Below are 18,875 nucleotides of genomic sequence, written 5' to 3'. Positions count from 1 at the left end.
GCCCCACGGCCCCCCAAGGACACGCGGATGCTGCAAGTCAGTGCGACAGCTTTATTGGGGCCGCAAGTGGCTCCCACCCCCCAGCGCATCCCATCCGCTGGCTGGCTTTTTTTGGGGGGGAACGCCCCAGTAGGGGGCCCCACCCCCACCTCCACGGGGGCTGTGGGCCCTGGTTCCGGTTCCGGTTCCGACTCCCGGCCTGCCCCGGGCGCGGCGGGCTCTGCTTCCTCGGGCTCGGGGCCCGGGGCCTCGGCGTGCGGTGCGGGCGGCTGCCCGTGTCAGTGGGGCTTGGGGACGTGGCCGTCCACGTAGAAGTTCCGGGTGATCTTGGGCAGGGTGAACTCGGCCCCCTCCAGCTCACGCGTCAGCAGGATCTGGCAGCCCAACCGGGAGTTCTCCTGCAGGAGGGGGGCCAGGTCCAGCATGTCGTCTTCCCTGCGGGGCGGGGAGGGGCGTGAGACGGGCTGGACGCACTGCCGGCGGAGGAGGGATCGGGCAGCCAAAGACGGGGTGCCCCCAGCTCACCTCTCGTCGGGTGGAGGCAGGAGATCCAGGTGGTCCTTGCTCACGTACACGTGGCAGGTGGAGCAGGCCAGAGAGGCCTCACAGGCCCCTGGGGGGAGCAAAGGAAGGGGCGTCACTGTGGGTGGCTCAGGCTTCCCTCCTGGGTCACTGCAGGGGCGTCCTGATTCCCAAGGGCTCCCCTGGAGGTGAGGACCTGGCTGGATATAAGACGGGGCATGGACGACCTCAGTGTTGCTGGGAGGAATAAGGCCTGCCATAAACGTTCAGGCCTCCCTCTTGTTCAGACGCCCAGTGGGGCCGGGGGTGGGGTGTAGGCCAGAGAATTTGGATTTCGGTCTACAGAACCCTTGTCTTTCTTGGTGCCCACTTGCCCTTGGGCCCATGGAGGTCAATGCCCAATGGAGATGTCTCTCCTGGCTTACAATCCTCCAGCGATAACACCCCTCCCCCTCCCTACTGGCCTCTCGGGCTGACTCCACCCGACCACACAGCCTTCAAATCTGTTCCTTGGGCCTGAAACGCTCTGCCCACCACAGCATGATACGACTTGGGTTTGGGGACCCGACTGTTCCTCCATTCCCCACCCTGCCCCCACTCATGGTGGGGCAGTGTTTACTGGGTCTGAGCAGCCATCGTGACCTCTGGGTTGGCCTGTTCTGCACAGGCCTACTCTCCTCTCTGCCCCAAGCACTGTCTGGCCCTCAGTGATGAGGACCATGCTGGGCTCTCCCCACTCTCCTCCCTTGCCCAGACATGGCCTGCAATGAGGACCGAGTTGGAAGGGCAGCCTCCAGACCCAGCAGCATCTTCCCAAGTGCCTGGAAGGGTCACCCCAGGGGCTCTTGTGACTCATCTGCCTGGCTCCCTGGAGACTACATGTCTGAACTTTTCAACTCCCAAGTCGTACCCAGGGCTCTCCACCAAAGCAGCTCTGGTGGCACAGTAGTTACTTGTTGGGCTGTTAACCACCAAGTCAGTATAGTTCGAAACCACCAGTCTCTCCGAGGGAGAAAGAAGAGGCTTTTTCCTCCCTTACAGTTAATCCTGGAAACCCACAGGGGTAGTTCTACCCTGTCTTAGAGGGCTACTAGGAGTCGGCCTTTCTCACCTTGTTAGCCTCCTCCTCACAGGGCCTGTCCGGTCACGAAGGGATCCCGGCTGCTTGCTGCCCACTAAGCACATGCACGAGACCAATTCATCCTCCCCACCACCCGATGAGATAGAACAAAACCATTCCATTTTAGACGAGGGCACTGAGGCCCAGAGAAGCTAAGTCCTCCCAGGGCCCCACAGCTGCTAAGACGCAAAATTTGAACCTAAGCATGTGCCTCTCAAATTTGTTTCCCAGCCTCCCACCCTGGGCTGACAGCCAAGGTCTGCCTTCCTGGTGATACGGAGCCGTTCTAGGGGCTGGTGGGTTCCAGAACAGAACTCCTGGCAGGCCTGCCCTGATCCCCCACCCCGACATCTTTTAGTGATCAGATCTGGTTCCCACCCCACTACGGGCCAAACCCTGTACGTTCTCCTGCAGGCTGCTCTTCCCAGCTGTTCCTGCGGTTCTTTACTGGGGGAATTACTGGACTGTGGTGCGCTGAGCAGTGGGCTGCTATCTGCAACGCTGGCAGTTCAAAGGCACCAACTGCTCCATGGGGGAAATATGAAGCTGTTTATTCCTGCACAGAATCCATCTGGGAAACTCCCAGGAGTTTGGAATCGACTTGATGGCAGTGGGTTATTAGGTGGGCATTGGTGAAAGCTGACAGGGGTCTTGCCTGTTTTGTACTGCTGTCTCCCAGGCCCCCAGCACAGTGCCTGGCACACAGTAGGCGCTCAGAATTCCGAGAAGGGCAGCACAGAATCATGAAAATGGATGGGGTCGAGTTTTGCCACTTACTTAACCTTGGGCCAGGTCTACTTAACCTGGGGCTCCGTTTCCCAATCTACAATCGGAAAGGAAGTCTCCCCCGTCACAGTTTCCAGGAAACCCAATCTGTGAATTGTTAGCATGTTTAGAATAGTGCCTGCTACCACGACTGCAACAAATACTAATAAAGTACCACGGACTTCCAGAAGAACAAACAGACCTGTCTGGGAAGAAGTCCAGGCAGCACAGTCCTCAGTGGTCTCACAGACTTAAGTACTTTGGACACGTTGTTCTGGAGAGACCAATCCCTGGAGCAGGACATCATGCTTGGTAAAGCAGAGGGGCAGTGGAAAAAGAGGAAGATCCTTGCCTAGATGGATCGCACAGTGCCTCCAACAAGGCTCCAACATAAGGGCCGTTCTGAGTCTGATGTAGATGGAGGGGGGGGGGGGGGGGGGGGGGGCGTGTCCTATGGTACACAGGGTCACTATGCGTTGGAACTGACTCAACAGCATAGAATAGTGACAACAACGTGTTCAAATTGGGTGACCCGGAGCCGATTATACTGCTCAGAGTTTAACTGCTCCATGAGTTAGCTTAGCTATAGTCTTAGCAGGACTACATCACCAGGTCTTTCCTCTGCAGAGCCATCGGGCAGGTTAGAACCAAAAACCTTTTGGTTAGCAAGTGCTTAAGCCGATGATTGAACAGGGCTTGGAGTGCATGCCTGCTAACCAATAGGCTGGCGATTTGAACCTACCGGCTGCTCCACAGGAGAAAGCCGTCTTCTTCCGGAGAAATTAGTTGTTGTTAGGGGCCGAGTCATGTAGTGACCTTCTGCACAACAGAACGAAGCTCTGCCCGCTCCTATGGCGGCATCCTCACCATTGTGTCTGAGCCCTTGTTGCAGCCACCGTGTTGGTCCGTCTCGTTGCGGGCCATCCTCTTTTCCACTGCCCCTCCACTTTACCATGTCCAAAATATGTAAGCGGATGAAGTATGGCCAGAGTGCTCCTTAGAGCCAAGGATGGCAAGACTTCCTCCACAGAGATCACAGCCATGGAAAACCTGTGGGGTGGGTCCATTCTGGGGCCACCGATGCAATCACGAAGAATCAACTCCACACCAAGGGGCTTTTGTTTGAACATTCAGATACCATGACTAAAGAACCCAAACCCACTGCCATCCAGCAGCTTCTGACTCACAGCAACCCTAGATGGGGTTTCCGAGACTGTGAAACTTGACGAGAGCTGACAGCCTCATCTTTCTCCCTGGGAGGGGGGTGCCCAACACCTAACCAGCAGTGCCATCAGGCCTCTTTACAACCCAGGACTGACCACACACGAGTGGCAAGTAGGTCTCTGCTTCTTAGCATAGAGGTGGAGGAAGCAGTAGACTGCTGACAAGTGCCCCAAGGACAGCACACACACAAATGATACACTGCTCAGGGCATGAGAATTTTAGCTGAGCTAACTGGTGGCATAATGGTTATGTGTTGGGCTGTATTCTGCATGGTCAGCAGTTCAAAACCAACAGCAGCTCCACAGGAGAAAGACTGGGCTTTCTACTCCCATCAACAGTGACAGTCTAGGAAGCCCACAGGGTGTCACTTATGAGTCAGCTTTGACTCGATGGCAGTGAAGTTAAGGGGGGGAATGGGAAGGAGCCCAAGCGGCATAGCTGGCCTGGATTGGGCTGCTCATGGAAAGGTCTACAGTTTGAAACCACCGGCCACTCTGAGGGAGAAAGATGGCTTCGAAACTCACAGGGCATTCCTATAGAACACTATAGACTCGCTATGAGTTGTCATGGCTCCATAGCAGTGAGTTAAACAAATGTAAGAGGGCTGTTATTGTTAAGATGACATTTATACTGAGACATGCAGGACGAGAAGGCGCTAGCTCTGTTGGGAAAGTCCTGCGGGGCAGATGGCAAAGCAAGAGCAAAAGTCCCGAGGCTGGGGTGGGCCTGGCTGATGGAGGAACAGTATGGAGCCAGCAGGACTGAAACGAAGGAAGGAAGGAAGGAGGGGAAACCCAGGCTCAGGAGAGCGGGAGTTTTAAGTCTTGAAGTTCAGGAGCTGGGCTGGGGAGAGGCCCCGCGGGTATTTGGAAAGTGGTCTACGTGTGATGGGAAGGTGCAGCAATGAGTTAAGACAGCTTTTGGAAACAAGCTTCCCCCCCAATTCTCTGCGCCAGGTTCCCACCTTCCAGGTCCACCCCGTGGCGCTGGGCCAGGTGAAGAACATTGTCCCCGACTCTGCCGCTCACCGGGATCCGTTGGCCTGACCGGTCTATCAACACCACGTTCACCCTGTAGACACACGGGGGTGCGGAAGCCGAATTGGGGAAAAGGCCGGGGAGGGCGTAGGGGCTGGGGTTTGACGGACAGGAAGATTGCGCGGGACCAGAGGGGTCCGGCGAAGCGGCTGCGGGGCGCGGCGCCACCTCCCGATCCGAGGGCGGGGGGCACGGGGAGGCCTCCCCCCCGCACTCACACGTCGCCGGACTGCTCGGGGCCACCGACGGCTTCCTCCTCCCCCGCTGCGCGCGAGCCTGGAAAACAGGTGAGGGGGGCGTCGCGCCCTGCCCGCATCAGACGGGTTAACGCCGCCCACCCCGAGCACCCTGAGCACCTGTGGCCCGGAACTCCCTGGCTGTCGCCGGCGTCGCCACCTCCCGGGCCCCTGCACAGTTCTCAGGTCGGCTCCACCTGGTTCCCCGGGTCGCTCGCAGCAACATGCCTGTATGCACGCCGACCCGGGCCACGGTGGCGGCCATGACAGGCGTCACGTGACCCAGCAAGGAAGCATGCGCACAACCGGCCCGCGCCGCGGAATGTCCCGTAATGACGCGAATACAAACGCAGGTGCCTTTAACTGGCAGGGTGACCGCCTGACACTTGGCTACCTGGGTACCCAGGGCTGGGGACACAAGCCAGTCGGACGCCCAGAGACCTGTAACATATTCCCAGACCTCCCACCCAACTATATACTCCCAAGAACCAGCCAGGTAACCTTGTTTTCTTTAAAACCATTTACTTACAAACTTTAATTCAGCAAAGGTGTGTAGGGAGGGGTTGGGGAGAGGACATCCCGGGAGTGGAGATGGTTGGAATCTGGGGGTGGAGTGGGGTGGGGAGATGGTGGGCCAACTGGCCAGGGGCAGGTCACCTCAGGCAGACAGGCACGTTTATCTGCATACAACTGATAATTTGGGGACACTGGGCTAATGGGAGGCCAGCTCCAGGGATCTGGCCTGGGACAGAAGTGGCAATTGTCTTGTGGGAAGATGGGGCTCAGTGAGCTAGGCATAGTGCTTGCCACTCCCAGACAGACAGCAGGGGTGTCACTAGCGCTGTAGGTGAGAGTTGGCTCTGGGGGCAAAGGTGAGGGTGGCTTTGCCAAGACCAAGGCTCGACTCTCCTTCTGTCCTTGGGCAGGGACCCTGGGCAGAACAGCCCAATCCCCAGGCCAGAGCTGTTTGGTCCTGAGCCAAGTTTCCCAGCTTGGTGTCTGAGATGCTCTGACAGGTTGGGCCTGGAGCCTGGCTTTAAGGCATCAGAAGGCATGGGGATGGGGACAAGGAGTTGGGAACCAAGGACAGGGTGTAGGCCAGGCCCTTGCCTGCAACAGACTTGGAGGAGAGAGCCAGGGCCTTGAACCGAACAGTGAGGACACGGGACTCAAGCGTGTCCTAGCTGGGGTTGTCTTTTCCCCCCTAAAAACCCAAAACATTAAAAATTAGAAAAGGAAAAAAAAGTCAATGGTTGAAGTTAAAAAAAGAGGGGCAGTCTCTGATCTTCATGGGAGGTCAGGGAGACCACCAAGGCACTCGACAGTGACGAGGCAGGAGGACCCCAGAGACCAACAGTGGCAGAGGAGGGGAGAGAGCTCAGGCTGGGGCCCTCTCTTAAGGCTGCAGGGCTTCCGTGTCCAGAGCAGGTCAGAGGTGCAGGATGGTCCCCAGGCACCCCCGCCCCCCTAGGCTCTGGCTAATTGGTCAGGAGAGTCTTTTGGAGATTTTTCTATCATCAAAAGAAAACAGACAGACACCAGAAAACCCAGCAGTGGCTTGGGGCAAGCCCTGACCATCTTGGGGCCGGCCAGCCACTCAGAAAATCCGCTTCCGCTTCAGGTAGGAGTCAGCGTAGTGGCCACCCAGGCCCTGGGAGTGCTGGCCCACGTAGCTGCCTTCTGGGCTGGGCTCCGGTGAGGGCAGCAGGTGGGAGAAGCTGCGCTTCTGGCCACCAAGGGGGGTCTAGAGACAGAGGGTGGGGAGTGGGAGATCAGGGGCTGTCCAGGGCCACAGTTCTCCAGCTCTGGGTGTTCCAGCCCCACCGCCCGTACCTTCAGCAGGTGGCTGTGGCCATTGTGCCCGGGGCTCAGGCCCAGAAGCCCGTCTCCAGAGCCCAGTGGAGAAGAGCCCACCGCCTGAGAGAAAGAAACATCATTTCTCGTGGCCCCGAGGAGGACAGGGGTTGGGGTTGATTTAGATCTGGTCAGAGCCTCTGCTTTCTCATCTGTCACCAGTCCCACCCACCGACTGGACTGCTGGGGGCAGAGGAGCCCAGACTTGCCCCCTTGGCCAGCCCCCGGGCAGGAGTTTTAACAGCCTCAGCCTGGGAGGTACCTTACCTTGCTGAGGTGGCTCTGCTTGAGGCCGGCCTGCAGGCCACTGGTGAAGTAGGAAGTGGGCGAGCCGGAATAGAAGTGTGAGAGGGGCCCCCCGCCACTCCGCTCACTGAAGCTGCTGGGTGGGGGGGACATCTGCCGAGAAGGGTGAGTCTAGTGAGGGAGAGGGCACTCACCATGCCCATGGCCACCCCCTGCTGTGCCTCCACCAAAGGACAGTGACTAGGTGACCAGATGCTGCCAGCGGCGCCCCTTGTCTGCAGGGAACCCTGAGGCCATGGGCACGAGACTGAGCACCATTTCCCACTGAGGCCCCGTCAGCAGTCTGCTAGCCACTTGAATGGGGCTCATCGGATTTGCAGAGAACCACCCATCCCTGAGCACGGTGGGAACTAAGAGGTCTGCAGTCTTCAGTCACCGTGGGAGGGGGACTTGCTCTGCAGCAGGAGCTGGCCGAGACACTTGGCTGGGGGTGGACACGACATAGTGGCCCTTACCTTGAGTCGGCTGGGCCCATGTGGCCCTGGAGCAGGTTCTCGTGGGAGGGAGAGGAGCCGCCGAGGCCCCACGTCCTGAACAAAAGTGGAGACAGCATGGTGGGTTGGGGCCTGCATGCCCCTCCCTCCCTCTCCAAGGCCTGGTTACCACCAAGGTAGCCCACCCCTCCTCTCAGTGCCAGCATGGGGGCAAGAGAGGGTGGTCCAGGCCAACCAAATCAAGCTATATACCCACATGCCAAAGGGCACGGCACCAGGGCCAGGCGTAGGGCTGGCAGTACAAGCTGGGAGCCCTGCCTGTGTGAGTTCCCGTGTATGGACGTTGGCGTGTGTTTCAGGAGGGAGTTGCTCTTATTTTAAATAAATAATAAGGGGGTATGGAAGAGATGGCCTACGGGTAGACGGCTTACAGCTTCCAACCTGGAAGGAGATTAGAAGCCTGGACAGTAACTGATTCGGGAAGAGGAATGGAGGAACAGAGGTGCGAACAAGGAGCCTGCGCAGCCTCTGGGGAAGCAAGATAAGGCTGCTTGAGAGAAAGACAGATGGACAGGCAGAGGGGTGCAGGCCAGAGCTTCAGGGCAGGCAGATAGAAAGCAGGGCTGAGCGGACTCCGTGGAGATTTCGGGCAGACAGGGGCTGTGGCCAGCATGGTCCCGCTCTGCCATGGCATTGGCCCGGTTCTGGTAGAGAGGGGCACTTACCGAGGGGTAGTCGAAGCCATAGCCATCAGGCAGCCCTGGCTCAGGGGGCAGACGAGTGCTGAGCAGGCGGGACTTCAGGTGGAAGGCTTTGCTGCCCCCTCCAGGGACTGGGTGGGGAGGCAAGGGGCCCTCGTCTGGGCGGCGGTTCCTCCCTGCAGCCCCCCAGCCTCGGGCCTCCTTACCCGCCAGGTTGCTGGCTGGGAGTAGACTGTGGAGGTTCAGGTAAGGATTCAGGGGGATCCGGAAGTCCTTAGGGGGCTCCCCCAGCAGCGAGACCTGTGCCAGGGGTTGTATTTGTGAGGCTCCAGCAGAGGGGAGGGGGCTGGGGGTCCCGGCTTTGGGAGAGGGGGGTGCAGTGTCCCGCAGCCTTACCCCTGGGGGTGTTGGCAGAGGGTCTTTCTGGGGGCCTCTGAGGGCACTGCCCCGGGGCCCCGTGGAGGCGGAGGGTGGAGTGAGCTGGGCAGCTGGTGGGGCTAGGCCCAGGGCCTCCCGGTCACTTGTAGAGGGGCCCAGCAGGGACGGCAGCAGAGGCGGCGGCTTCCCTCGCCGGGATGGCAGCTCGGGGGGCAGGGCCCCTCCTACGTAAGAGGTGAGGGGTCAGCGGTCCAGCTGCACAAGGTCTCATCCCCCAGGTATCCTAGAGCCAGGCAGGGACACCAGCAGGCAGAAGAGGCCCCTGGACCAAGGCCACCCACTGGGAGCAGACACTCCCTGGAGGAAAGGGGGCTGAGCAGGGGACATGAGCAGTGAGACTCTGTCTCACCTGCAGACAGTTCTCCAAGGAGGGGCTGGGCCGGAGGAGCTCCAGGCTGCAGGGGGCCCAGGGGAGAGTCACCTAGGATGCCAGGTTTCTAGGAACAAAGCAAAGTCAGTTGGCATTGTGGATGATGACTGTCCAGCAAGCCCAGCCACAGCCTGTCTGCTCAGCCAACTGCTGCCCAGGCCTGCTGCATGGCCCGCCCTGGTCCTAGTGTGACACGGGCAGGGAATAATAAGGACTAAAGTCACTCTGTGTCAGAGCCTGCCATCCCACACACAATGACTGTGACCTTCAGCCAAATGACGGAGCACACAACACACACTCACCCCGTTTCAGTTACAACCAGACACACCCACCTCAAGGCAGGAGTGTGTGGGTGGGGTGGAGTGGCTGAGAACTAGAGTTGTCGTCTGTCTGGCAGAAGGAGTCCCAGCCCCACACCTGGTAGGGTTGTCAGTCCTTGGGCCCAGCTTGGACCATCCAGGTCAGGAGCATGCTCAGGTTGGGGGAAGGGAAGCCCTGCCCTAAGAGGTGGCGAGGGGAGTATCCTAGCACAGGGCTGAATCACAAGCCAGGTGTCCACCCTGCCAAGGGCACGTGCGACCCCAAGTGGCTACTGCCGGGTGCTGTGCATGGGGGAGGAGCCCCAGGGTCCACGGTGGGCAGTTACCTTCTGACCCTGGGTCTGCAGGGCCAGCTGGAGCAGCGCTGTGGACAGGGCTGGCCCGTTCAGCAGTGGCATGGCTGGCGGTGCACCTAGGAGGCCTGGGAGGAGACCCAGAGAAGTGGGCAGTGGCCCCAGATGGGCAGGGACCTCCACCACCACCCGTTTGGCACAGTACAGCGTGAGGAGGCTGGGGCGGGGCAGGGCAGGGGGTGGGGTCTTACCCTGTTTGCCACCGTGGAGCACTGGGTTCAGCAGCAGCTGCAGGGAAGCTGATGGGCCCAGGTTGTGGAGCAGCTGTAGGATGCTGGGCTCAGGGAGGAGCCCCTTGCCCCGATTAAGGGCCTGAGGAAGGCCGGAGGTGAGAGACAGTTCAGAACCTAGGCTGGGACGCACCCCTCCCACCACCCCCTTGGGGTACTCACTGTGGCCTGGGCAGCGATGAGCGCAGCCAGCATGCTGCGGCCTGGGGGCCCGGGCGCACAGAAGGAGACACGCAGGCGGCTGCCTGCCAGGGTCAGCCCGTGGGCCTGCTGCTGGACCTCCTCTGCCACCTCAGCCGTCTCGTACTCCAACACAGCGAAGCCCTTCAGCTGCCCATCCTGGCCATACGCCAGCTGTGGGGCAGGGGGGTGGGGGGGGAGGAACAGAGGGCCAGGCCTAGTGAGGGGTCATCAGTGACTGGACTCCATCGGACCATGGGAGTGAGCCCCAGAGGCACTGTCCTGAGCCCTGCCCTCACCCTGGTCCCCATTCATCCCCAGTACCCTGCGCATTTCCCAGGGGAGGCAGCTGAGGCTGGGTCAGTGGGCCCACAGTCAGGAGAGGGCAGAGCGGAGGCCTTCACACTGTGCCACAAAGGGCTTAGATGGGGATTCCCAAGCTCGCCTAGCTCATGAGCACATCCCCAGGCCACTGTGGCTCAGCCAGGGACACTGAGGGTCAGCCTGGCCCTGGAGCTGGAAGGCCGGGACCTGAAGTCCTACAGGACTGAGGTTGTTTAGAAGGGGGGTGGGGGCATGTCCTCCCCGAGGGACTGGGGCAGGCTGACATGGTTCTGCATAAGCCACCAGGGCAAAGACCAGCAAGCCCCTTGGCGGTTCCCGTCTCGTTTTGGTAACGAGTGACTGCCACAGGCTCGGAGATGGGTCTCAGGGTTTCTGGACATTTGGCTGCTGGCACTACAGTAGGCTGACTCGTGGCTGGCCTGGCTACTCTGCACTGTACAGGAGGCCATACGTGGCTCCACCCCTTAAAGCGGAGGCCCAGTGGGGTCTGTGGGTGGCAGAAACAGGTAATCAAGCTGAAGACTGGTGTCTTGGGTCTATCCCACAGCCCTACAGAGCCCAACTCTGCTGTGCTCTCCCCACGGGTCAGACTCGGACTGCACACAACTGTTAACTGGTAGGAATGATGACCCGTCCATCTGGCAGTGGAAAGACCCCCAAGATAAACCAAGTGGGGACAAGGCGAGGCCAGACCAGAGAGGGGGCACAAGGTGCCAGCATGGGACCCATCCATGGACTTGGGTTGGGCTGCCTTCCCCATGGAAACTACTTCCTGACAGAAAGCTCTTCACATATGTATACGAGCGTCGAGAAAACCAGTGTCTCTCCAGACACTCCAGCAGCACACACCCCCACCCCACCACCCCTCAAACAGGCAACTCGGAACAAAGGGCTGGCAACCTCTGTTGGAGACACTAGCCACCGAAAACCCTCCAGATGCAGCCCTGCTCTACAAGCATGCAAAGTAGGGGGCGCACAAACCAGAACCAATGGGCCCACAGGACAGAAGGACCCGGAGACTTGGAGGTGTGAGAGGGCATCTAAAGCCACCCAGACCCTGACCAGAGGGACTGAGGTTCTGACCTCCACTGGGCCCATCCCTTTCGGGACACCTAGAGTGATGGTCCACTCTGGGGAGGGGGCTGCCTCAGGACTTCAGGGACCACTAGAAAAACGATGGCAGGAAGGAAGCCGTCACCCCATTTAAAGCTGGGGAAACTGAGGCACCGAGAAGGACATGCCAGTTGGCCAGCCGTGACCCCGAGGCCTTTAATCTCATCACCATGTCCTGCAGCCCTGCTGGGGGCCTGGGGCGGCGGGCCTGTGCACTAAAGGGAAGCAGAATGAAAGGATGGTAAACGTGCAAGTGGGGGCCTCCAGGGCACCTGGTCCTGGGTCACATCAGGTGCCCGGGGTACCTGAGGTCACAAGTGCAGGAGTTGGAGGCCTGGAGCCAGGTGACAGATTCTAAGTCTGGCTCTGCCATGGCCTGACTGTAACCCTGGGCCCCTCACGTGACCCCTGTGTCTCGGCGTCAGGCTACCTGCCTCTAACATGACAAGACAATGAGAGCTGAGAAGCATCTGCTCGGGGACCCGGGATGAGGCCACGAGGGAAGGGTGGGGGAGGAGGGCCAGGCCCAGGCCTCAGCTCACCGCATGTTACCTGCTGTCTCTGTCCTACGCACAGTTGACTCCAACTTAACGTCAGCCCTGGGCAGAACTGTGCTCCGTGGGACTTCGAAGACAGGTGTTTTTTCCAGAAGCAGACATTAAAGGTGTCTTCTGAGGTGCCCCTGAGCAGGCCTGAACCCCCAACCTTTCGGTTCGTGCTAACCCTTTGTACAGAGTGCCGATGGGTGGCTAAATGACCGCCTTGTTGAGCTAACCCCGGAGGGGTGAGGGTGGACAGGCTTGGAGGAGAGCAGGCAGGGAGAGAACCCAAGGCTCAGAAAGGACCCTGAGGAACAGTGGCCTGGGGTCCTCCCAGTCCAGGGCCGCGATCCGGGGTGCCTAACCACCTCTGCTGAGGGTGCCCTTGAGCTTCACAATCAGCCAGTGCTGCCTGCGGAGTCCTCAGGGGTAGACTGAGGCTGGCAGGGTCTACATGAGAACCCCCGCCACCGGGCTCATCTCTAACACATCCTGGCTTTCCTGACAAGGGCACTAGGTGGCCAGAGCAGGTGAATGATACCCCCTACAGTCCCCTTGGGTCCTCTGAACCTGGCACCACACCCCCAGCCCCTGCACTGAGCTCACCTGGCAGAAGGTGGGGGTGTGGATGGCCGAGAGCGCCCTGTGCAGGGGGTCTGCGTCACTGAAGCCGGGAGGCAGGTGGTCGACACAGAGGCAGCGGGAGTGGAGAAGGGCAGGGGTCAGCTGGCCTGCGTCGGTCCAGTGCACATAGAGGGTGCGCGGGCCCAGCGGCTTGCCCAGCAGGTCAGACTTGGCGCGGGCGGCGGAGTCCTTCTTCATGTACTCGGCGAAGCCGTAGCCCTTGGAGTGGCCCGAGCGCTCGCTGTAGACCAGGAAGCAGCGCTCTAGGCTGCCAAAGGGCCGCACCAGCTCCTCGAACTGCTGCTGCGTCAGGCTGGGCGGCAGGTTGGCCACGCAGAGCAGCGCGTCCGTGGGCTGCAGCTGCACAGACAGCTCCCGCTCCCGGAGGCGAGTCTGATGGAAGGCGCTGATGGCGGCCTCAGCCTGCGCCCCGTTCAGCAGCGTCACGAAGGCTGTGGGAGGAGGGGTGCAAGGATCAACGGGGGGTGGGGGGACAGCAACATGCCCACACGGCAGAACCACAGACCCAGGGACCCTACGCCCTTAACAGCCAGGCGCGCTGGCCGGTTCCAGGGCTGCTCCAGGCCCTCCGCCAGGCTCGTGGCCTCGGAAACAAGCTCCAGGTGTTCTCATGAGCCACAGGTGTTCCTGGTGTGTGACATCAGCTCACTGTGGCATCAAGGTTCAGAAGCCTGTGGCCAGCGGGCTCTGGGCTGAAGTCCCAGCCCTTGCCTAGGTAAGTTGCCTCAGTTGACTTACCGTTCAGGTGGGTATTGAGCTGAGCTCAATAAATTTGGGGTACAGTGGCAATTTAACAGCTGAGCTCAATAAATTTGGGGTACAGTGGCAATTTAACAGCTGTCACTGCCACTCCTTGAGACCACTGGATCAATCTCCCACGGGTTGGGGGGGGGTTAGTGTTGCAGAAGACCTGGACTCTGGGCAGGCTGGCTACTGAGATCCCCTGTACCCCCTGGGAGCCTGCCTCAGTCTGTCTCACTGCGCCCAAAGCCACACAGAGCTTTCAAAGTGACACCCAAAGCACCAGGCACTCTAGGGGCCTCTGACCACCTCACCCCAGCAGGTCGCTGTCACACCAGCCAACGCAGGCTGGAACCACGCCAGGCTGGCCCCCCACCTGTGTGCAAAACCTCCTGCCCCCTGACCTGATCACCTGCCGGGGTCACAGCTGTGTCTCCAGCACCCACTGAGTTACTGCCGACTAGCAGCCCCAGAGGAGAAAGCCTGTCTCTCCCGAAGAACTGCTGGGCTTGCAACTGCCGGCCGACTGGCAACCATTCAGCCCCCACCCCCGTCCCCAGCTTGTGACGAACACACCTCTGTCCAAAAAACGACACGAGCTGAATGAAGTCTCTCATGCCTGACAAACAGCCCTAGGTGTTCAGCCCATATGCTGCCCTCCCAGTCTGCCAAGTACCTACTCCGTGCCAGGTAGCCCGATTTCAGCCGGAGCAGGTAGGTGGGACCGTTGAAGGACAGAGGCTCAGGAAAGGAACCACTCGCCTGTCACCGCAGAAGGCCAGACTAGGACGAGAAGTCAGGCCTGATCGCCTCCAGGGGCCCAGCCTTTGAAGCACTGCCCCAACCTGCCTCCCAGTCAGCCAGGTCTCGAGGGCCTTCCAACCATGTGACCGTCAGAAAACCAAGGCCCCCTGGAAGATCTAATCTCAATAGATACAGGCAGGCACCTGTCCACGGAGGACTTCCCTAGTCAGCAGAGCTGGCCCTCGGGGCAGGTGCCTGTCTGCTGAGCCCACAACAGCAGCCTGGGAGGTGGTACCCAGGGCACTGTGGGAAGCCACCTAGCCCTGTCACTGTGGGACACAAACAGCTAAAGGGGGTGGCACAGGGAACAGTCTGGAACCTTGTGCGCACAAGCAGTTGGTGAGGCTGGGACACAGCCTCACAAAGTCACGAGAGGTGGTGCCTCAGGTGGATTCTCTGGAGAGCTCGGACCAGTCAGATCAAGGAGCCTGACTGTTGGATGGGGGCTGGTTGGGGCGGACAGGCACACTGGTGGAGGCAGCAGGCTAGATGGGGGACTGCAAGCCAGGCAGAGACGGCAGGGGGAGAGCAACAGAGGTGAGAGCGCTGCGGCGTTACTGCGGTGAAGACAAGGGACATAGCACAGGGGAGCTCAAAGCCCCACTATCAGGCTGGGGAGCCTGGAATACGAACATCAAGGAGGCATGTGACCAGAGGCAGGTAGGGGTAGCCTTCTGTGCTGACCTGGGGGTGATGCTGGGTTGGATCTTAGGAGGGGAAAAACTGGTCCAGGACCCTCCCAGCTTTCGGGGGTGGTGGTCATCCTCTTCCCAGCACCCACCCACCTCTGAGCCCCACAAACCTGTCCCTTTGTACTTGTCCACAAAACAGTACTTGAGCTCATAGTCGCTGAGCAGGTCATGCACTTCCTGCGGGGACAAAAGCCAAAAAATGGAGTCATGGTGGGTGGGTGTGGGTGCCACTAACTAAATGCTCCCGGTGCGACCACAGCACCCGCTATGACCTGTGCTGGAGGCAGCACAGTGACCGCCTCCACTTCCACCTCTCACAAGCGTAGAAACAGCTCAGGCAGCCACTTGCCCAGGCCCTCCTGTGGCCAGGCTCGGGCTCAGGGCCTGCGGGCACACTTAACCAGACCACCAGACTGGGAAGAGAGTCAGGTAGGTCTGAGCTGAATGCCCACTCCCAGCAAAGTCATTTAAGTTGGCTGAACCTCGACTTGCAAGAAAAACGCTCCACCTTTCCCAGATCCCTCCGAGTTAGATGAACAAACCCATTTGGTAGATGAGGAAACAGAGACGAGAAAGTGATAGAACTTGCTTGCAGGTCCTGGTGCTGGGCACAAAAGCAGGGTGGCAGGAATGCCACCTGGGGCTACCTGAGTGGGGAGCCCTGTTCTAGACTCACTAGCTTATTGGTAAGCTCACACCCTGAGGCGCCATGTGCCGCCCGCTGGCACCAGTGGGCCTCTCAATAGCCAGCTGCGAGGGCGAGGCGCTAATGCCAGTGAAACAGCGTGTTCCCAGCCGAGATGGTGGCAGTGGGAGGGCTGGCACGGGAAACCAGCCAGCCTGTGCCTACGGAGGTCTGTCCCCGCTTCAGGCCCCTCCAACACGCCTGCGGCTCCACCAGTCAAAGGCGGGCCCACCTGTGGCCAGACCCGCGGCAGGTGTACTGGAGGGCTTAAGTGCCCGGGGTGGGGAGGAAGTACTTTCACCAGGGTAGGGCAAACTGGATTCCACCTCTCTGGGTCCAAAGAGCATAAAAGCCGCCCTGCTCCTGGGAGACCTGTTGAAGGGCGCTACTGCCTTTGGGATCACCCTGGGGGGACGGGGCTCTGCAGAACACAGGGCCCCCTGTCCCGCAGGTCCTGGAGACTGGAAATGCCTTTTTCCAAGAGAATTCCCCATGCACTGAGGGAAGGGAGTCAGCCCCTTCCCCCACCGCCAACTTCCGGATCTGGCTCGGACAGGCGTGCGTAAATGCTTGAGAGGGAAGGGGCGGACTCCAGGGAGACGGGAAACTTCCAGGGACCAGGTCCCGCCACGCTAAGGTGGCGGGAGAAGCGGGGAAAGCGCACTCCGCGGTGGGAGCAAGTGGGTTCCCACGCGTTCCAGACGGAACTGCCGGTTCACAAGTGGCCCCTCACTGGCCCACCCCCCTCACTGGCTCAGGCTTCCCGCCCCCACCAGCTCCCCGCCCCCTTCGGTTGTTTGGGGGTAGAAGCCTAGTGGTCGCCTTAGCAACATCCCGTGGGCGCCTCGTCTTGATTCCTCCCTCCATCACCGCCCCCCACCACAACTTGGTCGCTCCCGACCCCCGCGCGGAGCCCGCGCTAGGACCCTCCCGCTGGCAGTCCCACCCACGCCGGGGCTCGCGGTGCCTTATCCCCCGCCCCACCCGCGCGCACGCGCAGGGTGGTATTTCCCGCCACGCTCCCACCCCGTGCCCCCCGCCCCCCTACCTGGTTGGTCACGTCCCCGGGGAGGCCCCGGATCAGTATCTTGCGGCGGTTACGGAACTGGCGCTCAGTGTGTTCCAGGCGTTTCCGGATCTCCTCCGGATCCAGCGGCGGCAGCTCCTCCTCGGCCACCCGGCGCTCCGAAGCATCGCCGGCCTCCGTTTCGGCCTCAGCCTCCGGGCTCAGCGGGGGCCGGTGAGTAACGGACACGTCGGCCGCCATCTTGGGAAGCCCGGCGCCTTCTGGGACCAACGAGGCGGGGAGGAGCGGCATAGAGCGGCAACGTGGGCGCACGCGCCGATTGGCTGAGGGAAGCCCCGCCTCCCTGCCAAAGCCCTCAGTCCATTGGCTAAGACGCAGCCGACCTCGCGGCGTTCTAGCCCGGTCTGAGCGCCACAGGTTGCGCCCTCATCCGTCAATCAAAGCTGCTTAGAACGCGCAGCGAGTGAGGAGAGCCCCAGGGCGCCTGTAGAATCAAGCCACTGACTCCGGAGTTGAAGGCTTTTATTGATTGTGCTTTCGGGGGACGCAGCCAGCAGCCCGGGGGGTCTTTGACTTGGGGGATGCAGGAGGCCCGAAGCTCAGGACGTCTCCTCCTCTGCTAGCCTTTGGGGCTGCCTAGTCGTGAGGGGCAGCGAAGTGCAGGAGGCCCGAAGCTCAGGACGTCTCCTCCTCTGCTAGCCTTTGGGGCTGCCTAGTCGTGAGGGGCAGCGAAGTGCCCCCGTTCCTCACATGGTAGATGCCGCTCTGCTTCTTTCCGCAGTAGATGTATAGCAATGCCGCCGAGACAGTCACCAGGCCCAAGACCCCCAACACCACCAAGGCGATGGTGACGGAACGGCCATTCCGATCTGTGCAGAGAAGCTTGGAGTGAAAGCGAGCCCAGGTCCTCCTGCCCCTGCCCATCCAGACCCACAGCCCTGCCTCAGCTTACCCCGAACTTCTAGCACCACCTTCATGGTAGTACTGCCCAGGGGGCTGACAGCCTGGCATTGGTAGGTGCCGTTATGTTTTGAGGTGACGGTGATTGGAGTTCCCACAGGCACACGGAGACTGGAGCTTTCTTGTGAACACTGCAGCGTAGGAGTTGGGTTGCCCCGAGCCTGGCACCACAGGACCTGGCGGCTTTTAACTTTCCATGTCACGTGCTGGGGGCACTGGGTCCCGTCAATTCTGGGACCGTCTGGGGGACAACCATGTCCTCAGACACACCCACAATACCCAAAGCACAATAGTGGCGTAGGGGCCAAGTATCTAGGTCAGGAAGGGACCACACCCCCAGGGATCAAAGGTAAGGGTCACCAACTCACACAGGACATGCAACTGGACACTCCGGTTCTTGAGTAGGGTTTCTCCGCCCACCCGAAGCCTGGCTTTGCAGGAGAAGTTGCGCCCATCATCGCTCTCTGAGGCGTTCAGCTGAAGCTGGGCCGGCAGTCCCATCCCTGGGATCGGAGCCCCATCCAATGTAACTTGAACTTGGGGCCCGGCCACACAGATCACAGTCACCATGGTCCCCTCGTGGGCGGTAGCATGGCTCAGGTTCAGGATGGGCCCGAAGAAACCTAAGAGTGGACATTGTCGTGGAGTCTGGTGACCATGCCCCTGATATCGGTCAACCACTCCCGCATCAGCTCTGCCCCTCTTGGGGTTCTCAGACCCCGTCTTTCAGCTCCTAAGGCCCATTCCCTTCCTGTCTTCCCCCTCCTGTGAACCCTTGCCAAATTTAGGACGCTAGAGCTGTTAAAGGTTATTCAAGTCCCCACACCGTGCAGCATCTTTTTAAAGGTCAATTTAGACCTCTTTGCAGCCACCTGGACCTCATCTGCCTTTATTCTGCCACGCCCCCTCTTACTGTACAAGGTCACTTGCTCCAGGATCTCTCGGCTCTCGCCGCCCAAGGTCACGTTGCAGGACATCTGGGCGTCTTCCTGTGCCTCCAGTGCTGTGGCCGTTGCTGTGGCCTTGAGAGTGTCTCCGTGGCTCATGATCCTGGGGTTCAGCATCTGGCCCCCCAGCGCCATGTAGACCTGGGCCTCCCAGACTGGGAACACCCCTTCCAAGGTGCAGGTCACGGTGGTCTCTCTGCCCACCTCCAGGATCCGGGGGGTGGTGAGGATCGGCCGGGTCTCTGGCAGGGCTGGGGAGTAGAGGGGGATGTGAGCTGAGCTGACAT

General features: G+C 60.3%; 3 protein-coding genes across 3 annotated transcripts in view; all 3 read right to left on the bottom strand.

The window, feature by feature from the left end:
- Positions 1–37: 37 nt before the first annotated feature.
- On the bottom strand, positions 38–5,169 carry FDX2 (ferredoxin 2). The gene is made up of 5 exons (XM_004716806.2): positions 5,025–5,169; positions 4,887–4,944; positions 4,596–4,702; positions 526–613; positions 38–435 (listed from the first exon to the last, which is right to left on the bottom strand). Exons 1-5 carry the CDS (start codon positions 5,167–5,169, stop codon positions 279–281), a joined length of 555 nt encoding a protein of 184 aa, XP_004716863.1. The 3' UTR covers positions 38–278.
- A 240-nt stretch (positions 5,170–5,409) lies between these two features.
- RAVER1 (ribonucleoprotein, PTB binding 1) lies at positions 5,410–16,936 on the bottom strand. The gene is made up of 13 exons (XM_004716805.2): positions 16,703–16,936; positions 15,080–15,146; positions 12,694–13,163; positions 10,073–10,264; positions 9,872–9,992; positions 9,654–9,748; positions 8,987–9,074; positions 8,596–8,801; positions 8,224–8,499; positions 7,520–7,594; positions 7,026–7,157; positions 6,738–6,821; positions 5,410–6,648 (listed from the first exon to the last, which is right to left on the bottom strand). Exons 1-13 carry the CDS (start codon positions 16,919–16,921, stop codon positions 6,502–6,504), a joined length of 2,172 nt encoding a protein of 723 aa, XP_004716862.2. The 5' UTR covers positions 16,922–16,936; the 3' UTR covers positions 5,410–6,501.
- A 410-nt stretch (positions 16,937–17,346) lies between these two features.
- Positions 17,347–18,875, bottom strand: part of ICAM3 (intercellular adhesion molecule 3) — a 9,618-nt gene continuing 8,089 nt past the window's right edge. Inside the window, exons 3-6 of the mRNA XM_045290350.1 lie at positions 18,555–18,839; positions 18,010–18,264; positions 17,634–17,882; positions 17,347–17,550 (exon numbers count right to left, since the gene is read on the bottom strand). Coding sequence (XP_045146285.1) covers positions 17,357–17,550; positions 17,634–17,882; positions 18,010–18,264; positions 18,555–18,723 — 867 coding nt within the window. The 5' untranslated portion in view covers positions 18,724–18,839 and the 3' untranslated portion in view covers positions 17,347–17,356. The remainder of the gene's footprint in view (positions 17,551–17,633; positions 17,883–18,009; positions 18,265–18,554; positions 18,840–18,875) is intronic.

Source organism: Echinops telfairi, unplaced genomic scaffold (assembly GCF_000313985.2).
Source record: "Echinops telfairi isolate 266 unplaced genomic scaffold, ASM31398v2 ScPeMD7_36;HRSCAF=134, whole genome shotgun sequence".
In the NCBI taxonomy this organism is placed as follows: domain Eukaryota; kingdom Metazoa; phylum Chordata; class Mammalia; order Afrosoricida; family Tenrecidae; genus Echinops; species Echinops telfairi.
This window is presented reverse-complemented; position numbering and strand designations above follow the sequence as displayed.

Excerpts from the sequence above, each read along its gene's own strand:
- FDX2 (XM_004716806.2), bottom strand. The coding sequence starts at position 5,169 with ATGGCCGCCACCGTGGCCCGGGTCGGCGTGCATACAGGCATGTTGCTG. Across the intron at positions 4,945-5,024 it reads CAGGGAGTTCCGGGCCACAG|GCTCGCGCGCAGCGGGGGAG; the intron begins GTGCTCAGGGTG and ends CCTGTTTTCCAG. Across the intron at positions 436-525 it reads CTGCCTCCACCCGACGAGAG|GGAAGACGACATGCTGGACC; the intron begins GTGAGCTGGGGG and ends CCCGCCCCGCAG.
- RAVER1 (XM_004716805.2), bottom strand. The coding sequence starts at position 16,921 with ATGGCGGCCGACGTGTCCGTTACTCACCGGCCCCCGCTGAGCCCGGAG. Across the intron at positions 8,500-8,595 it reads CTCTGCCAACACCCCCAGGG|GTCTCGCTGCTGGGGGAGCC; the intron begins GTAAGGCTGCGG and ends CCCCTGGCACAG. Across the intron at positions 6,649-6,737 it reads GCCACAGCCACCTGCTGAAG|ACCCCCCTTGGTGGCCAGAA; the intron begins GTACGGGCGGTG and ends CTCTGTCTCTAG.